The 22,287-nt window shown below is 35.4% G+C and overlaps 1 protein-coding gene across 9 annotated transcripts in view; it reads right to left on the bottom strand.

The window, feature by feature from the left end:
- Positions 1–13,115: 13,115 nt before the first annotated feature.
- LOC150098315 (uncharacterized) overlaps positions 13,116–22,287 on the bottom strand; it is a 47,278-nt gene continuing 38,106 nt past the window's right edge. For all 9 annotated transcript variants that reach the window (XR_016549452.1, XR_016549450.1, XR_016549451.1 and 6 more), the window contains one exon: positions 13,116–13,809. Coding sequence is in view for 5 of the 9 variants with exons in the window: in XM_090404664.1 (XP_090260790.1) it covers positions 13,616–13,809 (194 nt within the window). In the remaining 4 variants the exon portion in view is untranslated. The remainder of the gene's footprint in view (positions 13,810–22,287) is intronic.

The raw sequence follows: 22,287 nt of genomic DNA, 5'->3' as shown, positions 1-22,287 counted from the left end.
TCTAAAATAAAGTTTTCAGAATATTTTATTAGTTTGTTATTTAAAATTCTGCCATATATTTTGTAACAAGAATTTAGTATACTTATACCTCTATAGTTTTTAGGGTCACCTCTACCTTTTTTAAAGATAGGGATCACAATTATTTTTTTCCCATTCTATTGGGGGAGGCGGGTTACTAGTTGAATAGATTTTATTTATAAATAATGAGTCTTTCTTTGAACCTTATTCTTGCATATTTATATAACTCTGAAGTTAAGAGATAATGTTCTTATTTATGTTATTGTTTCCTTCAAGTATTATGGAGTCCGAAGACTCATCGCAGGAGACCCAATCTATCCACACAATCTCTCATTCCTCTCCTTGAACCTATTAACAGAAAAAGTACTCACAACTGGCTCTGGCAACCCATTTTACTCATTCACAACTCTGCAAGCAAAAAAAAAAAAAAAAAAAAAAAATCTAGTCCTCATCCCTTTATTCAAATTCCAGGGATGACCTGGATGACCTCGTTCCGGCCCTTCCAGCTAAGTTCCAAAACATTATCCCTGCATCAGTCCTATACAACTCTTTAAGCAACTTACAACTTAGATGTTTCTATCATATCCCCTCCTTTTTCCTATCAACCATCTTTTGCAATCCACACACCCTCAATCTCTCCTCATAAGGAACATTCCACAGGCCACTCATCATCTTGGTCACGCGCCTCTGAATCCTCTCCACTGCTTTCTCACTCCCAAGAAGCCCAGGGAATGGACCAGACTCGAGCACAGTAATCCTGATGTAGGTGTATCAAGGGCTTATAGAGGAATAACAACTTACATCTCTACTTATTAATTTGTTCTTCAATAGCCAAGTAATCTAATGGACTACCTCAGCAATATGCTCTCTAAACTTTAATTCTCTGTCTACCACCACCACCACCCCTAAATCTCTAGCTTCATCTATTTCCTGGAATACAGTGCCATCAATGTGATGCATAGCTTGTAATCTATTTATCCCTAAATGCAGATCTTCACATTTCTCTACTTTAAACTGACACCAATTAACTTTTGCCTACACTGACAGCTTATTTAAATCGTCCTGCAAGCTCTCCACATCCCCTTGATTAACTATTACTCTATCTAATTTCGTATCACCAGCAAGCAACTGAATATTTCCTATATCATTTTTGTACAAATAAAACAGCAATGGTCCCAGCGCTGAACCTCTCCATATACCACTTTTTGATATCTGTCTAACAATCATAACAACCACCCTCTTATCCATTTAACTAGTGTCATATCCACCCCCATTTGTTCTAATTTGTGTAACAGTGTTCCATGTAGTATTCTATCAAATGCCTTTGCAAAATCATTGTGTAGCCATTTCCTTTATCCAACTCAGCTGTTACTCTATTATAAAAAGTTAGTTAATTACTAAGGCATGACCGACCATTCACAAACCCATGTTGACCCTCATGCAGTATCATATTTTTATCTACCCATTCTTGAATTATCTTTTTTTTTTTTTTTTGACCAATTTTTCTAATACTTTTACCACCATGCCTAAATTGGGATTTCCATTAGCCTGCTCGGCTAAATTCTTCTCATAATCTGATTTTGCCTTTCTTGCCATGCTGGCCTGAGCCTTGTACTGTTCATGAGTTCGCTGGTAACCTTTCTCTTTATATATCCCCCACAGCATTTTCTTTTTCTACACCTCGTGCTTAATGATATTACTCATCCATCTAACTCCTACCGATTAATACAACTCCCATTGTGATTGTGATTTGCTGTCTGCATATTGGATCATTTTGATAAATTCCTCATATATAAATGATTTGAATTTAATAGATCATTTTGAGGCAATTGATAATTTTTTATGTAATTCTCAAATTTATTATAATTGGTACCAATTGCGAATTTTTCATGACAACCTGCACAGCTCATGTCAGCATTCTTAGATAATGATAGATTCATATGTATATAGTGACCTGTTATTTAGCTAAAATAGATTGCAGATGATAGATACCTCATAAGCCGTTTTGTTTCTTATGAATATATGATCAATACAACTTATTGAGTTGCTCGCTTTTCTCGTATTGCCATCGATGCAAGCAAGAAACCCACGTGTAGATAATATATTCTTATATTCTTCAATTTTTCCATTATTCTTATATAAATCCAAATTTATATCCCCAACTAGTATGACATTATCGTGTTTTAAGGTTTTCAGCACATTATTTAGCTCTGATAGAAATATATCAACTAGGCCATCGAGTGCACGGTAATATCGCAAATATAAGGTATATTCATTGCTGTCATAAATCATCACAGTTTCAGCACTGTGCATATTTGATTCTAGTTTATGAAAATTAAAAGTATTTTTCCTAGAGTACAGAATTAATTAGCCTGAATGATTATAATTACGACGGTCATAATACGTGTCGTAATTAACGAGAGAATAACGATCAGTTTCAAGTTGATTGATCCATATTTCACTTAAGACTAGTACATCTGTATGTGGTTCGATTTCTAAGAAAAGTAACATTAAATTATCAAAATTTGACCTTAACGACCTAATATTTATATGATATAAGTTGGCGTTCTTGAATGATTTTGAAGTAGTATCAAAAAAAAAAAAATTTTTTACATCGGTTAGATTATAGTTTTTTACAGTTGGCAATCGCACTAAAACTTATATTATTAATGTGCTCTCTTAAGTCCATTTAGTTCATCATTGTTCCAGTTATTCATAGATGGCATTTAGATTTTTTATGCAACTATTTAAATTAGGCTGATTTCTGAGAGCCGCTGCAGTTTGAAAAATAGTCTTTCTCTTCTAAACTTACTGTAATGGAACATGGTCCATCACAGTAAAATACAGTTTTGAAACATGAAATAATAGCATGCTCTCGCTCAGAAATCTTCATAATCAACGAAGATTGCGAAGCTTCCATAGCTCAGTTAGTATCGATGCTGCCCTTTGACTGGAAAGAACCTGGATTAGAATCCCGTATAGGACGCGAAGAATCCCTCCTGGAAATTATGGTTTATCATTCCTCAAAACAGGCAAAATAGCCAGAAAAACATATATATATATATATATATATATATATATATATATATATATATATATATATATATATATATATGGAAATATTTTAAAGGTTAAAACTACATTTCTATTCTCACCTAAAAAGGTGAGATAAAAAGGTGATATAACTCGGAGGAAAGCCTAATTGAACACATGATAGACAGGGAGGAAGAGATTGAAGAGTCCGAACAGAGTGTGATTAAAGGATGATTAAAATGATAACCATAATAGCTTCATTTTGAAGCTGTTAAGATCATCACATGATTATTAAAGCTGTCTAGTTAGAGTGGCCATACGTTTAGGGAAAATAGAGGGTGCTTGGTGTTTTCTGTAGTTTATCCGAATAATGAAAAGCTGTCATACTCATGATTTCTATATTTAAATTTAAAAAATATAATAGAAATCACCTTTCTATGTACACTCAATGGAAAAACATTAGACAACGTACCTAATAGTGTGTCGGTCCTCCTCTAGCGCGAATAACAGCCTGAACTCTCCGAGGCATTGATTCCACCAGATGATAAAGGTAATTCCATCCATGCTTGTTAAAGCATTGTCCACAACTGCTCCTTAGACGTCGGTCCCAGATACGTGGATGTCTCGCTCTACAGCATCCCAGAGAGATTCGATCGGATTTAAATCCGGGGGACCTTGGGGACGGGGGGGCACTGGATGGTCCCAAACTCAAATGAGCATTCCTCGATCCATGCCTGGATGACTGTCGCCTGGTAGGTCAGAGCATTGTCTTGCTGAAACAGACCATCAGCTGCAGGATGCGTGAAGGCCTTGAAAGTGTATAAGTAATCAGTCAGCACATTCTGGTAGCTCACAATATTTAGGGAACCTCTCCAGACATACTAAGGGACTTAATGTGTCGCATGAGGCTCCACAAACCATCACACAGCCGACCTGGCATGACGGAAACATGGCCTCACGCTGTCGACACTACACCTACACCCACCCGCCAGCTTGATGCAACTGATGAAGGGTATTTGCAGAGGTCCAGTTTTGATGGTCCCGACACTAGGCGAGGCGCAATGCCCGATGACGAGCTGTCAACATTGGTACACGAATAGGGCGTTGGCTCCCATTACCCATGGTATGAAGGTTATGCCATTCTCTCACTGCTGCATGGACCTCCGACATTGAAACTGGACATGATTTGTACCGCCGTTGCCTGCGATTGGTCTGTACGAGCCTTGACAGTTTATGTCGACCCCAGTCAACAACGGTGTGTGGGCGACCCACACTTGCTTGTGGATGCAGGTACATCCGTTGATGGTAATTTCATGTGTATAGTACGCCCACAGATTCGAGACCCTTCTGAGCATGTCCAAAGGAGAATCCATTCTGATAATAGGGTAATATCAATCCGTATTGTGGGATGAGTGTTTATTATTACACGTCGGAAAATTAATTTATCTTTTATGATCATTGTAGTTTTTAAGGTGGTAACTATTTTGCTTGTATAACAGTTGGAAAAGTTTTACGTATAAAGCACATGATTTCGCGTGTTGGTGATCAATTTGTACATCGTCTTATTTCTTTCTCCCCTTCAACATGAATTGACTCTTCTTGGCAGTCTGCCAACGACAGCTCTCGCTTATGTGGTCGGACTACTAGTCGCCGATTTTATATATGGAATGAAAAATTGATCGTAGTTTTTAAAGTGGTAACTATTTAGCTTGTATAACAGTTGGAAAAGTTTTACGTATAAAGCACGTGATTTCGCGTGTTGGTGACCAATTTGTACATCGTCTTATTTCTTTCTCCCCTTCAACATGAATTGATTCTTCTTGGCAGTCTGCCAACGACAGCTCTCGCTTATGTGGTCGGACTACTAGTCGCCGATTTGATATATGGAATGAAAAATTCCAGTTTTCCGGGGGAGGAAGATGGAATGCTACCTCCGTCTGAGATTGGCTAAAATTGTGAATTTTATTATTTATTTGAAAATGCCATTATTTTTCTTTTGTAAGTCGAAAGCACTTTTTTTTAAGGCATTGTCCAGCTTGTTTATAAAGAAATGTCTATTTAAATGAGAAAGTAAGGGACCTGCTGTCAGCTGCAAATCTTAAATTTTGTAAGTTTATTGTATTTAACTATTTATATAATGTCATGTAAATAATTAAATGAACTTGTCTCGGTGTTCATACCTCTTGAAATAAAGAAATTCCCTACTTTCTACTAGTTGAATGGCGTCATTAAAAGTAACGATTGTTTGCATAATGAAAATTAACTTCATTGCCATTTTAAACAGAGGCTGGAACAAGCAATAGCAGCACAAAAAGCACGTAATGCTTGTTGAACTAAAGCGGATGGGCTCTAGATGTATTTCCAACGATACCGGACGCCGTGTGACCAGCTGTTTACTGAAGTAATGAAGATAAGTGTTAATATTACAGTCTATGAAGGATTCACTAGTAGACAGAAGAATACATACAGAAGTCCCGAGGTAGTCAGAAAGTTTTTCTGATAGTTCGAATAATCAAAGACAGAAAAAACAGGTTAAAAAATTGCCAATTTTATTGGAAGTGAACAGGCAAATATTTGATGGAAAAGCCATATCTGCAGCATTTAAAAAAACTTTCAACTCTCATTGATAAACAGTTGTTGCACTTAAATAAAAGGACTGTGGTGTTTAATAATGCGGCAAGTCTATATCTAATTCTTCAAAATTAGCACCAAAAATTTTATTTGCCAGAATTAAACTTATAAACAGTGCTTGCAATCAGTACCAACAAAATAAAATTTAAAAAACTTGGGTATTCCAATGAATGTACTGTATAAACAAAGCGGCATGTTTATAACAGATACTTAATAGCATAATGTTGAATAGGGAGGATGAATGAATGGCGATTTTGATGAGAACGGACGTGTTATTTTAGACTGAGGCTGGTTACATTGCATACAAGGTTTCTCAGTAATCTCGCATTGCACTGGCGCTAACACAGTGCGATTCATGCTGCCTCCCCCTCTGCACAAAATGTGCAAGAGGTCAAATGGCTGGCAGGCCCCACCCGCAATGAGGACCAGTGATGGATTTAAGGTTTTATAGGAAGGTAGTTTCTAAACTGTGGCCAAGTGAGATATTGATACTCCTTTTCCCCAATTAGGTTGCAACAAGACTTAATTTGCTAGTGGACCAACTCAGTCTACAGGACACTTGCTGGCAGGCTTCAAGCCCTGTGAGATTATATACTGCTAGTAGTCCATCTAGGTCTAAAGGATACTTTGTTGGCAGGCCCCTAGCCCTGCAGGATTATTTATATTTATACTGCTATTAACCAATTTCTGATGGCAGGAAATCGCCACTTTGACATAGAAAACATCAAAGAACAGAACCAGATCCTTAATAAGGAGCAGTCTCTAGAGGTACTGAAACTCATAATAGGCAAGTTAGAATCTGACTGGCCAGGATTTATAAAATAATATATTCACTCTAATGACCAGGGAGAGGAGGAAAATGAGATTTCACAAGATGAACTAATTGCTGTTCTGTCACCAAAATCCCCTGTCAAAACATCTCTCAAGGGGAGCACTCTAACAAAAGAAGAACTATAGAAGACCAGATGGATGAAGACATGCCAACATCAGATGTCCCCGAGGAACACCGAAAAGGTTCCAGCAGTTATACTAAGGGACAAGGACAAATGGACCACTGTCACATCAGCCCTTAGGGAACATAAAATCTCATATTCCTGGACTAAAAATCAAGATGGAGTCAAAATCCAGTCAGCCCTCAGTCACTGACTACAGACAGCTGACAAGATTAATGGATAACAAGTCTTCCATATCACACTTTTGCTTTACCCAGTGAAAAGAATCTCAAAGTAGTACTTTGCAGAGTAACCGGTGTCACCTGTGAAGAAATCTCTGCTGACCTTATGAGTCGGAGCCTAACACCAGTGAAAGTGAGCAGGATGCTCAGGGCAGATAAACGGCCAATGCCACTGGTACTCGTAGAAATTGATGACACAGAAAGAGATATATGAACTGACAACGATCTGTGGCCTCAGAATTTTTACTGAACCACTAAGGAAAAAGTCAACAGCTGGGCAGTACCATAGGTTTGGCCATGCCCAAAAACTTTGCAAGGCAAATTACAGGTGTTTAAAATGAGGCGAGGGCCACCAGACCGTCATGTGTACAAAACCAAGATCCGCTCCAGCTAAATGCACCAATTGTGGAGGTCCTCACCCCGCCAACTACAAGGGATGCATTACACACCCAAATAACCGAGGGTCAGCAAAAACTACCCTTCCAACACATTTCAGCGATGCTCGAGACAGCCGTGCAAGTCACACCCAGGTCTAAATTATCTCCAGCCTGACAACTCAGGAAAGGAAACAAATGCCTAAATTTATGCAGAGGCAGCACGAAGGCTGCTCCATCTCATGATCATATAAGCTCAACTCTAACATCAGTACTAACTGCCTCACTAGCTACCATGTTACAAGAATTCAGTATGACAAATCCTTCGCCGTCCTCCATGAAGATTCCTACAAGGTACCCACTCAGTTCTGACAGCCCTCAATAATGAATAAAAGAAAATTCCATCCCAACTCTCTCATGATCACTGCATGGAACGGCAATGCACTTAATAACAAAATCCTAGAACTACAAGAGTTCTCTCAGACACAATCCTGACATAATACTGGTAAATGAAACACATCTCAGGCTAGCTAATAACCCCAAATTACGGAACTATATTATGTACAAAACACAGACTCACCAGTAGCGGAGGAGGAACAGCCATATATATTAAAAACTACCTAAGCCACACTGTTTTGACCAATCCACAAACCAAGAACCTAGAGATAACAGGCATTGAAGTTCATACCAACAATGCTGGCGGTATCAAAATCTATGCTGTATATAATTCACCAAGCATTCCATTACTGGCATCAGACTTGGACACCATTCTTGGCTTTATAGACTCCATCATCATGGTTGGTGACTTTAACGCCAAACATACAGCTTGGCACAGCTCCACAATCAACGACAAAGGTCGAACTCTAAACCATTACTAACGCAACATTTTATTGTTGTAACCGTACCCACGGAGCCCACCCATCACAGCTCAGCTGGAAGTTCAGATGTACTTGACATAGTCGTCCTCAAAAACATCAGATACCAATATCAGCTGGAAACAATAAATGAACTTTCGTCCGATCACAACCCTATTCTGCTTCAACTCGGTACACAAGAACAATTCTCCCCTCCCCACTCTTTCATATCTTGTGACACACTCTCCAGAATCCTACCTGATCACATTGGCCCAGTCCCTGCTATTCACACTAAAGAGATAGAATTGGCTGCAAACAACCTTACCAGTCAAATCAAAAATGCAATAAAGTCAATTACCCAAACTTCAGTCTTTCATCCACGTGGTCGGATCCCCGAGGAAATCATGGATTTAATCAGACTGAAAAACAAAAGCAGAAAGAGGTATCATAACACAAGAGCCCCTCAAGATAAAACAAATTTGAATAAATTAAAAAGACAAGTCCGAGAAGCCTTCCAAAAACATCGAAACCAAGAATGGGAATCTAAGCTAACGAAATTAAACCCAGAAGACAACTCCACTTGGAAGTTTCTGAGAACCTTCCGCACTAAAAGGCAACTTTTATCCCCAATTCAGACCACGAAAGGAATAGCCCATACTGACAAGGAAAAGGCAGAGGCTCTGACGGACAGCTTGGAAACTCAATGCAACCCCTCTTATGAAAATTTGAACATCAATCTCATCTACAAGATTCACCGCCGAGTCATGCAGTCCATAACACAAAAAAAAGATGACCTTGAACCTCTGACACCCACTTCTCCAACAGAAGTTATAAATATTATACCCCACCTGAACGACAATAAAGCTCCAGGTTCAGATGGAATTACAAACAAAATAATCAAACTACTCCCCAGAAAAGCCATTGTACATCTAGTCAACATAATTAATGCCATCCTCAGACTCAAGTATTTCCCCTTAACATGGAAGATAGCAGATGTCATGCCAATCAAAAAGATTGGAAAAAACACCCAACTCCCTGAAAGCTACAGACCTATCAGTCTTCTAACCTTGGAAAGATTGCAGAAAAAGTAATCCTCACAAGACTTCAATCACAAATAGATAAACTAGGTATAAACCCAAATGAACAATTTGGATTTAGAAAAAACCACTCCACCGTTCAGTAGATCCACAGGTTGATTGAATACATCTCTGAAGGATTCAACCAAAACCTTCGTACAGCTGCAGTCTTTTTAGATGCTGCAAAGGCTTTTGATAACGTGTGGCATCAGAGTCTTCTCTACAAGCTCATCACATTCAATATGCCTACTAATCTAGTTGCTGTTTGGAATTGTTTTAAACAATTGCTGTTTTCTATCTATATAGCTGATATCCCTCAAAACCCAAGCTCTCATACCTCAGAGATAGATATATGCAAGTCAAAATAAATGAAACTGTGTCAACCAGATGCATTTCTTATCCTCTTCCTTCATTCCATATACATGTCTTTTGAAGCAGACTTTTCCATACAAACAAATATAACCTCTGATTTTCAAGAAACATTAACATATTCCTTTCTTCTCTAATCACTTGCCCACAAAAGGCTATTGTGTTATAGATCTTGAAATCTCTCACGTGTGGGGTTGTTGTCTAAAGATAAGGACAACCCCACTGTCTCACATCTATAAATGAAAGTTTCCTGTTGAATCTTGGTCTGCTGTAAACAGGCTGGCAGAAACCTTCCTTCAGAAAATGTAAGAAACACATTTGGTATCATCATTATAGGAATAGGACTGGCAGAGAGACCATGCTTTGGCACCAATGTCCACACAGTTCACTGTGGGAAAATTCATCATGAGAAAATTGAAATAAAATTGTAATGATACCAGGGCCGTTGCCAGATTAGATCGCACCCTGGGGAAACAATTAAATATCACCCCTGATGGATTATAAGACAAAAATATAAGAAAATCTTCAATCGCTCTTTTGTTTTAATTACAAGAAAAACATTAATGCAAAACGATTACATAATATTAATTAAACGTTTGCTATACGGGGATATCACGCAATAAAACTGTTTATAAGCGCTTCTAAATTTAAATTATATGCTATATCCGCCTCTATCGATATAGTTGCTAGACCAGCCAATCTTTGTTGGGTCATTGCTGTTCGCAAATTTTTAATCAGTTTAAGCTTGGAAAAACTTCTTTCCGCACTTTCTACACTAACAGGAATTGTTAACAATATCCTTATGGTGGTGGTTACGTTGGGATAAATTTCTATAAGATTTTGGTTATATATATATATATATATATATATATTTTTTTTTTTTTTTCTTCAGAATTTTTCTTCAGTGTTTTCGGAACGCATTTGTGATACCAAACGTTGTCTTGCCGCTTATTTCTCTAAGAAGACTTATCATGAAACACGTTTATCTCATTCTCTAAACAGTGCATCTTGGAACTATTTAAAAGAAATTAGCACTCTTAAAGCTTCTAAAATACAGAATTTAAATAAAATCAACCTCATTACAAAATATGATTCTCTTAAATATATACAGGATAGCAAAACTTCTCATTTTGACTCTACCTATTTAAAAAAAGTTATCAATAATTCATCCCATTAACTATCTTTGACAGAAGAAAGCATACTTGCTAAAGGTCTCAACTTTGTCACTGCTCCTACATCCATCCCTAAAGAACATCTCTTAACAAAGATAGAAAAGGCAGCTTCTTTATTACCAAACAAAGAAGCTAACCTCCTCCGTATGGAAGCAATTTTCACCATAAATAAAGCTAGACCTCCACCAGACAACATTTCTTACACTGAAAGAACAGCTATCAAGTCTTTAAAAGTTAATACTAACAGTTATTCTTCCGACAGACAAAGGGAATGCGACTGTCATCTTAGACAAGTCTGATTACCATAATAAAATCTTGGAACTTTTAAACAGTGATACTTACTCAGAAATTAATAGTGACCCTAAGATTGAACTACACAATAGAACTAATAATTTATTAAAAACCACCTTGAAGTTACAAAGAAACATTCGTCTTTCTCTTAGGTCACTTCATCTCTTAATCCCACGACTGTATAGTCTCCCCAAGATTCACAAAACAAACTGCCCACTCAGACCTATAGTTGAGGGCATACACTCTCCTACCTATAACCTCTCCAAATATCTCGCGAGGTTTCTAAGAAATCTTTCTGGAATTTCCTCCACACATATTAAAAACTCTGCAGATTTTGTTTCTAAAATCAAGGATATCAAACTTAAAAAAACAGATTTAATGGCCAGTTTCGATATTGTTTCTCTCTTTACAAATGTACCTGCTCAAGAAGTCCTCGTTCTTCTCAAGAACAAATTATCAAAAAAACTCTTTGCTCTTCTCTCCCATTGCATAAAGTCAGGATACTTCAAATATGACAATAAGATCTACTTACAAAACTCAGGTCTGGCCATGGGCAGCCCGCTCTCTCCGATTCTCGCAGATATATTTCTCAACGATTTTGAAGAAAAAGCTATTAACTCCTTCCATCTTAAACCAAAATTCTGGTATCACTATATTGATGATATTTTCCTCATCTGGGAAGATGGTGTCCTCAATTTATTTTTAGACCACCTAAACAAGTGCCATGGAAAAATCTCTTTTACCTTAGAACTGGAATCAGATGACTGCCTCCCGTTTTTAGACCTGAAACTTACCAGATGTGCTGAGAGTATTAAAATCTCAATTTTTAGACAGCCTACTCATACTGATAGATACCTTCATGCTTCTTCCCATCACTACCCCCCCACAAAAATTTGGTATTATTTCCACCTTAGCTCACCGAGCCAAATCATTACTTACAGAAGAAACAGAAATTGAAAATGAACTCCTTTTTCTTAAAAAAACTTTTTATTAATAATGGCTTCTCTCCTAAGAAAATTGACAAATTTCTTTCCCCCAGTAACTCAACTACTTCTGAAGATCCCTCTTCCCCAAGAGCTTTCATCTCTTTGCCTTACACCAGTTCTATTTCACCAAAACTGTCAAAGATTCTCAAGAAGTTTAACTTCAAAACTTGCTTCACTACACTTCCAAAACTTCGTTCATTACTTAGCAAACATAAACAGAAACATCTTCTAACTTAGTTTCCAGGAGTGCACAAGATTTTATGTGATTGTGGAAAGCCATACTATGGCCACACTGCTAAATCCATCCTTCTACAATTGGAAGAACATCGTCGAGACATCTCATATAACAGGACTAGAGCTAGCACTCTCTCTAGCCACGTTCTCTTTTCAGCTAACTCAGACGAAGGCCGCCAACACATTGTGAACTGGACTCAAACTTCTAACATCCATGTGTGCTATGATGAACTCGAGAGAAAGATTGTTTAATCTAGGGAAATTTCTCTAGATTCCTCTCATATCAACAACAGCCTGAGTTTTGATCTCTCTGATGCACACGTTGCCTCTGTTCAGTACTTCGCAACAGCACATAGTATACGTTTGTTTGGAACTCAAGCTCGTATTTTGTTTTCAAACACGCTAATGTCTTTTTGTACTTGTTCTGTTATTACAATTTTAAGTCTCTGTAATTCTTTATATACTTCTTTGATTGTGATACCTGAAGATGTTGATCAATTCAACGAAACTAGTAAACTAGTAGTATCTTTTCAAATATATCATGTCATCTTTTTATCTCTCGGTATCAGTCATTAAAGCTTTTTCATATATATATATATATGATAAAATTTGGTGAGGACCACTTTTCTCTTGTATTATTTTTGAGAGAATTATTAATTCTTCAAATAAATCTAACAAATAAATCAAATGTCATTTATCTCAAAATAGTTGATTCCATAAATCTAATATACTATTCCGCTTTAAATTACACTGAAAGAAAGCATTATACGTCAGTGCAGCATCCTAAAAAAAAGTTCTCAGAAGGCTTTCAAATATTCATTTACTTAAAAAAAAAAAGTCCAAACAACAAAATGGTTAAGCAATCAGTCAAGTTTACATGTGCTTAGAATATAAACTGATATTAAAGAAATAAATGCAGCTACTTTATTCAAGAAATTTTATGGGTCTTATCATTTTTATATTATGTATTATTAGTATTTTATATTTCTCTGAGACAAAAAATTAACCAATAACATTTAACAGAAAGCAGGGAACAGCAAGAGTAAATTCACTATACTATCTGAATTACACAAAAATTAAAATTTTAAATGAGCATTTAGGAAACAGTTACACATTCTAAAAACACCTCGTGTGTTACTGGAAAATAAATATAAAAAAATGGAAGCAATAGTTTTTGAAAGCTATCACGATCATGCTGAGGACTAAAACAAATTTTATCTGAGTAGAACGATTAAATACTTTAACTTATATATTAAACAATTTTCAATTTTGGAACAGTATAGTCAATCTAAAAATAGTATAAAGCCTTTGCACTATCTTCAAAATACACAAATGCTAAAATGGAATCATGACCATATATTTATTTCTTTTTTTTCTTTTTTCTTTTTTTTTTTTTGCTTTAACTACTTGGTGCATTCTGGATTTGATGTGTTTTTGTTCATTGTCATCCAGACTTCTTTGCAACTTCTTACCTTGTTAGCTGTTATTGAATAACCAATTACTATACTGAAAAGTGAAGGCAAAATAAGAAAGTGCTTTTTTTTATATGGCAAACGATGCTCAAGCATAAGCTGACACATATAGGTGGCAGAGAATGCTGAAAAGAGAGAGAGAGAGAAAAAAAAATCACCATTACTGATAATATACAGCTATTTGAGTGATCATCTTGTATCTTAGTTTATGGTAAGCAGAACTTGAATGAACACAGTGTATGGCATAGTAAAAGCAGAAACATAAGCTACAATGTATCTTTTTAGCAGTGAACTAGTTTAAATTTAAGTATATGAAATCAAGTTTTTTCACTGGGTTTAGAAAATAACATACACTTGACTATATATATAAATATATATATTCTTGTTTTTATTTTTAACCATGCATGAGCAAAATAAAAGTCTGCATGTGAAGTAATTTCATAACTAAGCTACTTGTATGTAGAGGCAGTTAACTTCACATCAAATAAAAACTCACGACTGGTGTGACCTGTGTGGAAGTCTCATTGGTGAGAACTAAATCTGTGGAGACATTGAGACCTTAAATCAATGGCAGAAGTCATATTTCTATATACAAGTAACAAAATGGTGTATCATTATGTTATTACAATACTTGGGATGAGAGAAAGCCATAGCCAATTCCTTCCCCATTTAGTCAGAAATAAATTACACTTGAAAAAAATATTGTATTTTTGTACAATATTTTTTTCAAGTGTAATTAACACAAACGAATTCTATTCCTAAATATCATAGTGTTTCCATTTATTTATTCGTATGGGTTTCCCCCCCCCCTTCTCACCTCTCTTTTTTTGGGGAGCAGGTTGAGCCTTCCTAACGAGGGATTAGGTATATATACTTTATGACTATAAAGCCACGTGTGTTCATGAGGCTGGTTTGCCTGCTCTGAGGGACAAAAAAACCCCAAGTTTCAACTTTGGTTTTTTGAAAGAGACCAGATAAGGGTTCCTCGCATCATAGATGGGAATCGAACCCAGATATTTCTGGCCAAAGGGCTTCTTGTATACCGACTGAGCTACTGAGGCTCAGTGTTTCCATTATTTTGTCCAACTCTTGTATATACACCATATATGTATTTATATGTCCACATGGTTCGATTTTGGTTTCAATTAGAACATTTTTATTGGCAAAATAATATATGAAGTTCACATTAATAATTCTGCACTGGCTGGATGAAATTTAATGAAATTTGTTATTTAGGATTAGTGTTAAAATCTGTCAAATCATTTCATATTTGGTTCAATTGAACCATTTGTTATAGCAAAATGAAGCAAAACAAAATTACGTCTAAAATGCATAAATCATTTTAAAAACAGATCGGAGTTAAATATTAATAAAATGAATTGTAACTTGATGAATTAATTTTTTATTTTATTTTATTTATTTATTTATTTTTTTATTTTTATTTTTTACACAAGTACCACACAACAGAATTCTTTGAAATGTAACTTTCACACAGACATGGTAGCTTTTATTTGCAAAAACAAAAATATCAACTGAAAATTCATTCTTGATCAATATAATTTTGTAAACGATTGTAAGAATGTGAATTCTAATGTTAATATGATCAAGTGGACATGTTACTTGGGCAGTAGTTTTCACTGTTGAACTAGTCATTGGGTCAAGACTATATCAAAACTGGTCCATTTTAATGGGGAAATTAATAAAACAAAATTATAATCTACAGTGAATATGCTGGAAAACCGTTCTATGTTCATATTAGTAAAATTATGGAGACTACAACCATGTTAAGAATAATTACTTCAATCTCCCGATGTTTCAACCTTCATATTAAGGTCATCATCTGGAGTATACAAAGACAAGCTATATTACATTTCAAACAGTAAACCAAAGTGACAATAATGTGATCAACCGTTATTCTACTGGTCTGACCTCCAGTGAAAAAAAAAACAAAAAAGACATCAAAACTACATTCTATTTATAACATCATCAGAGAACAAATTGATATAGATAGCTTTAATACAACAAAAGTAGTGGCCTAATCGATAATTTAAAAAGAGTGTTATATTAGAGTTATGATCTTGGATTGCTTACAGTCCTAATTATAATTAACTCTTAGACCAAAACATTAAGTGGGTAGAATATACCATGCATATTCTTGGGATTTTTATACCACCATTTATTGTTAGAGTGGTTGATAAGAATTTCACAGACCTCCTTAAATTTACGCTCATACTATGTTTAAGTGTGATGTAAACAACAGGTGCCTTTCCAGCCAATTTTATGTAAAGTATTCAGGACATGATCAGAAAGACCAGATTTACCATAGTTATTAAATTTATGTGCAATTTATGTTCCTTTTTTTTCTGATAGGAATTGTGCATCCTGTTTCACCTATATAGGGCAAATTACAGGTGCAATGAATACGGTAAACTCTGGGGTCGACCAGTGGATCCTTGGATGAGTTGAATACATTTTTTTAATTTTGCAGGTGGTTTAAAGGTGGCATTAAGGTTATATTTCTGTAGTATTCTGTTTATTTTATCTGATATACCTTTAATGTATGGAATGGCTACTAATTTATTGTAATCTAGTTTATTTTGTTTTTAAGCAGTCTTGCGAAGAATGTTGTTGATAGTATTTTGGCTGTAGCTATTTTTCAGGCAGGTATTGCTGATAACTTTCAATTCATGTTAAAGTGCTTGTTCACTACAGCAAATCTTGAAAGCCCTGTTTTTCAGTGTATGTTAATGACACCTAGTTTTTGGGTTGGGTGGTGGTAGCTGTTTATGTGCATATATTGGCGAGTGTAGGCTTATGGCAAAAGGTAAAGAAAGACTGCTAAAAAGGGAAGTGAGGTTGTAGTCTCCATAATTTTACTAAAATGAATGCTGATCACCATGTAACACTAAAAGAAAAGTTCTAAGTTCAACTGCTTGTGTAATTTTATGCAGTAATTTCCTTACTTGTATAATTTATAAGTATAATATAGCAGAACTGTCTTCGCATAACAAAGCTACAAAAAGAGGCAATATAGAAGCTATTTTGAAAGATTTTTTTTTGTCTTATAAGCATTATTTGACTTATCTCTACCTGATTAAAGGTTTAGAAAAGTTGATCATGGTGTAAGCTGCTATTATCTTCCATACTAACCACAAAAATGTTTCAGTGTTGAGGGAGGAGTTTTTAGTCTGGATTTTAGTAGACCACTCAGATCAGGAAGAAGCAAACGGGACTTATTTTTTCATAATTTTTTTAAGCATCACAGCTCTTGATTTTCCTGTGCAACTTAAATTTTGCAAATCTATTCTTAGTTCTGGTTAATTCATACTGCTCATTAAAATATACTTTTTGTTTACAATTTATTATCAATTAAAACTGTGTATTTTAACAGGAACACTCACATAGCTTTTTAAGCAAAATTTTTTTATAACTCCTCTAATGCTGATTTCCCCATCTTTGGTTGACTGTAGTTTGCATTACAAGAGGCATGTCAGATTGTGTTTGGTTAGTCAGTGTGTTGTTTGTGTTACAGTGTGCACAGGTCAGATGGACAACTTCTATGATCTTAGTTAGAGCTGTGAGCTACTTGATTGCTGGGCTGAACAAGATGGTGATTGGAATTTGACAACAATCCTGGAAAATAATCAGGAAATTGAAGGTTTTGTACCTACTGCATCCAGAGGTTCAGCATGTTTATATCCTTACAAATTGGAAATATCTTAATTATGATCATTGTAAAGGACCTGATGGATGGTGAGCAGAATGAGTGTACCATGCACAAGTTGAAAACAAGTGAACGAGGGCAAGGGGATGAAGAAAAAGTTGTTGTAAAATAAAGCACAAATGTGTTGATAAGATCAGTGCATCTGCTCTAATGAAAGGTCATACAGTAGCAGAAAAAACAAACAATAAACAAAAAAACAAATTAACCGATATGTATGTGCGTGTGCTAATATAGTACATAATCAAAACAGAGACATGGGATCAAAAGTCCAAATAATTACTGATCATATGAAAAGTATAAATTTTATATATCACTTGAGAATGATTTTTTGTAAATATATGAAGAGAATAACTTAACAAAATGTGCAAAAAGAAATATGAAAAGTCATCTTACTTTGTATGGATATAATTGGTAAAAAGTTTTTATTTTAAAATTTTATTTACTTATTTTTTAATGCGACTCCCACCCACAAAAAAGTTGCAAACCATGGGTGAGCCATTTAGATTAGGTGTTTACTCACTTTAAAATGCATGTAGTTTTCAGGATTTAAATAGCATTCATGAAATTACTGAGGAAGGGGGGACAAAAACTGTATAATGTATCAAAAACTGTATCCTTTTTGTAATGTACACTTAGTAGGTAGTACAAAATAATATTTTAGCCTTCTTAGTCTGTGCTTTCTTATTCTTAATGTGCTTTTATGCTTTGGGTGGGCTAAGGATTTTAATTATTCTTTATATATATATATATATATATATATATATATATTTTTGTATTTATTTTTTTACATGGCCTAGAAACTCTGTTCTAGAGATCAAACGGAATTTTTGAGCCACTTCAGGTCTCCAGTAAGCAGGAAAACTGTGTCATACTAGGCAACGAAATTTATCTCTCAACTAAAAGCCATCACAGACATTCATGGCTAGATTTGAACCTGCACCTTTTGGTTGGAGAATAGATATATTAACCACTAAGCCAACCAGGCCAGCTAATTATCAAGGTTGATTTGATTGTTCCTCATATAAGCATATAGAACATTTATTCACTTGCTGTAATTTTTCATGCCCTATTGTTGTGGTGGCATAGATGATGACAGTAGTTGCAGTTTGTTATTGTTGATGGATTGAGTGGTGGAAACGGAGAGTTGTGGAGTAAGTGCCCTCCCTCGACGAGTCTTTGGACTCCCTGGAGGTGTCACGTAATAATAATAATAACTAGTTCACATGCTTCCACAGAAGGCCATGTATGTTTGATATGTTGCAGTGTAGAGATGTCAGCAGGGAGAGAGAACCTTTTTTTTGCCTCTCTGCCACAATGAAAATTTATTTTGATTATAGCATATTGGTTTAATATAGAGTTTGCTGAATTTTATTGTTTGTAGGAAATTCATATTTATTTTATACTAACAGAGCATAAGTGAATTGTGTGCAAAAATTTTTCAGCATTTTTTCACCAAAATTTTTTTCCTTTTAATTTAGGAAAAATTTAGTTTAAAAATGTGGTTAAAATGATGGTACAACAAGCAGAGAGGAATGGCACAAATTAAAGTTGAACAAGAACAATACAAGTCACATGATGTCCCAGGAGAAGCATAGTTTATGCTACCTTTAGGAGCTTGGGTTTAGAAAGAACTGATATTATATAATTTAAAAAAAGAACATAAATTAGCAATGATGAGTAAATACAGTCCTGTATGTTCAAGGTCTCTTCCTGGAATATATTTTATTTTTATTTTTTTTTTGTCCTCTCTATATTTTGGAATTTTCAAAAGTTGATCTTGAACTTTTAATTCTTTAATTTAAATTATGATAAAAATGAATTAAGAAGGACTATGATGGCAAATGATTCGATGTGCAGGCTGTGTAGAAAGAATGGATGTGAGTTTTTGGATGTGTGGAGTGAGTTTGAGGGAATATTGGATTTGTATAAGAGGGATGGCCTACACTTGAATGTGTTTGAATTCAGAAGTCTTGAAAAATTATTAATTGATATATAAGACCTAACATGGAGAGTCTGGGAAACTGAATTCTGCTGGGAGGAATTGTGAGAGTCTGTGTGTAAGAGTGACAATGTTAGGTAACTGTGTTAAAGATGGGAATGGTTATTATTATGGAAATGATTATGAAGAGAGAACGATTCTGTATTCGCATAAGCAATGTCTGCATAAGTAAGGACCTAGATTAGAACAGAGATCTGCAAGTTGTTGAACTGTGTCATGCAGAAGACAGACAACTGTATGTAAAAGAGTATGCAGATAATTTATTATGTCTGTACATGAATACCAGAAGTATCAGAAAAAAAGGAGCAGAGTTTGTTGCCTTGGTTAATATATTGGGACCTCATGTTGTAGGCATTAGTGAGACTTGACTATCAGAAGCAGACGTACTAACTGGTATCGAGTACAAAGAATACAGATTTTTAGGAAGGATAGACAGGATAGGAGAGGAGGGAGAATGCTGCTAATGATATCAAATGTTTTTAATCCAGTTAGAGTTGAGAACTATGACTGGAATACTAGTAACAATTTTTCATGTGGCAGTGAGTTTGAAGCTATGGTGTGAAGTGGAGTCTAATAAGATTAAAAACACAGTTAAATATACAAGGGAAGGAAAGGAAATACACTGTGTTGTTACAGACCTAGTGGATTGGTTGCTAGTGATGAAGAAAAGCATCAACTAATAAATATGATGGGTGCAAAAAGAATAATAATAATAGGGAACTTGAATTTTCCGAACATTGATTGGGTAGCTAGGGAAATCGCACACGAGAAGAATGAAACAGAATTTATTGAGCTGTTGTGAGACAACTTCCTCAAGCAGCATGTAACAGAAGGAACCTGCAGTCAAAGAGTGTTAGATCTGATTATAGTGCTAAAAGGGGTTTCAGTTCAATACCTAACTATTCTGCCTCCGGTTAGTGAGAGTGATCACAATACTCACTTGGGAAGTGAGTAAGTTTATGAATGTTCCTTTCATAAAAAGTTACATGCTGAACTACAAAGCAAGAAATTATGACAACCTTAGGGATATTCTGGGTTCTGTGCTATGGTCAGTTATTGGATGGGAAAGATATCAACAGTGTGTGAGAAGTGCTTTAAAAATACTTAAATGATGCGATATCAGAATGTTTCCCTAGAGTTCAAAGAATAAATAGAGTAGGAGTGAAATGGATGTGCAATCTAATTAAGCAAAAGATTTGTAAGAAAAAGATGATTGGAAGGAATATCCTGAGCATAAGGATGATGTCAGTTATGATAATTATAAGCAGCAGGCCAGAAAAGTTACAAGTGTTGTGCAGATAGCTAAGTCCAAGTATGAAAAGAAACTGGCTCTGCCAGTTAAAGACAACCCAAAAGAATTTTATTGTTATGCTGCAAGTAAAAGAAAGAATGAATTTGAAAGAATAACTCTGTTGAATGCAGGTGGCATGTGGGGCAACTGATGCAGAAGTGACTGTTCAACTGAGCAGCCATTTTAATAAAAGCTTTCAACCTGGTATATGCAACATTGAACTCACTGCTACCTCTTCATCGTATGAGGATGTACTAGAGCTGTTGCACAAACTGATATGATAATTATGATCATCGTCAAATTCCTGATATGTACCCTCAAGGGGTGTACAGGATACGATAGTACTACATGAAAAACGTACATCATTACTAACTTCCTATCTACAATTTTCCTCCAAATCAATCTGTTACCTGTCAAGACTACAACATTATCAGATCTTATATTTCTATCTTCTAAGGCACTTTTTGCTGTATCAATCCACCTATATCTTGGTCTTCCTCTGGATCTTTTTCCTGCCAACCTGGAAGAGAACATTTGTTTTGCTAATCTTTCCTTTCCCATTCTGTTTAAGTGATGACCATACCCTCCTGAGATTAGCTCTGCTAACACATTCCTGGATGCTAACAATGTCATGTTCTTTCCTAATATCCTTGTTTTTAATATGATATTGCCATTGATGCAATCTGTTCATGCCTCTGATCTTTCTCAGGACTCTCATATCTATGGTCTCTAGTCTTTGGGCAAGGGTTTTATTTCTAGCCCAGCTCTCAGATCCATTAGTTAATTTTTTTTTTGACTGTCTTACATACAGCTAATTTAGTGTTTTGACTAATTTCTCTCTTATTCCAAATTTATTCAGCTGACTTCCTACCATACCAGCTTTGTTGATACCGTTGTCTATTTCCATATTTAATTTACCATCTTCACTAAAAATCATGCCTAAGTAACTTAAATGTTTTACTTGTTCTATAGGATCTCCATTCACAATGCAGTTGATATATTCAATGCCTATGAATTTTCATTGTCTTGTTATTGTTGACCTTCTTACCAAATCTATTACAACAGTTATTCAATTTAGAGTCACGGAATCTTGCAGACCTGTACTGGATTTATTTAGAAGTATAACACCATCTCCATAAAGTAAAGAACTGAGATTAACATCTCCAATTTTGATATCAGGTTTAATACCACTTTCAGACATAATGTGATCCATATAGATAATGAATAACAGAGGGGATAATGTACTTTTCTGACACCAGATTTAACGTCAAACCATCTTCCCGGACTGCCTTCAATTTTAACTGCTGATTTACATCTCAAATAAAGACTAAGTATTGCTTGATATAATGCTCCACTGACATCACAACTGTAGTGTTTTGAATAGCTTTTCTCTTGGCACCTTGTCATATTACTTTTCCAAATCTACAAAACTTAAATACAGATCTTTGTTATATTTCCATGATTTCTCAACTATTTGTCATAAAATGAAAATCTGATCCTGAAAGTCTCTATTTGGCCTGAATCCACCTTGTTCTTCACCAATCTTCCCTTGCACAATCCTTCTCTACCATTTCTCAAGTATACTTGCA

Source organism: Typopeltis vanoorti, chromosome 15 (assembly GCF_054136105.1).
Source record: "Typopeltis vanoorti isolate ZY-2024b chromosome 15, IOZ_Tvanoo_1.0, whole genome shotgun sequence".
Lineage (NCBI taxonomy): Eukaryota > Metazoa > Arthropoda > Arachnida > Uropygi > Thelyphonidae > Typopeltis > Typopeltis vanoorti.
The sequence above is the reverse complement of the archived record's forward strand: the minus strand, read 5'-3'. Positions and strand labels throughout refer to the sequence as shown.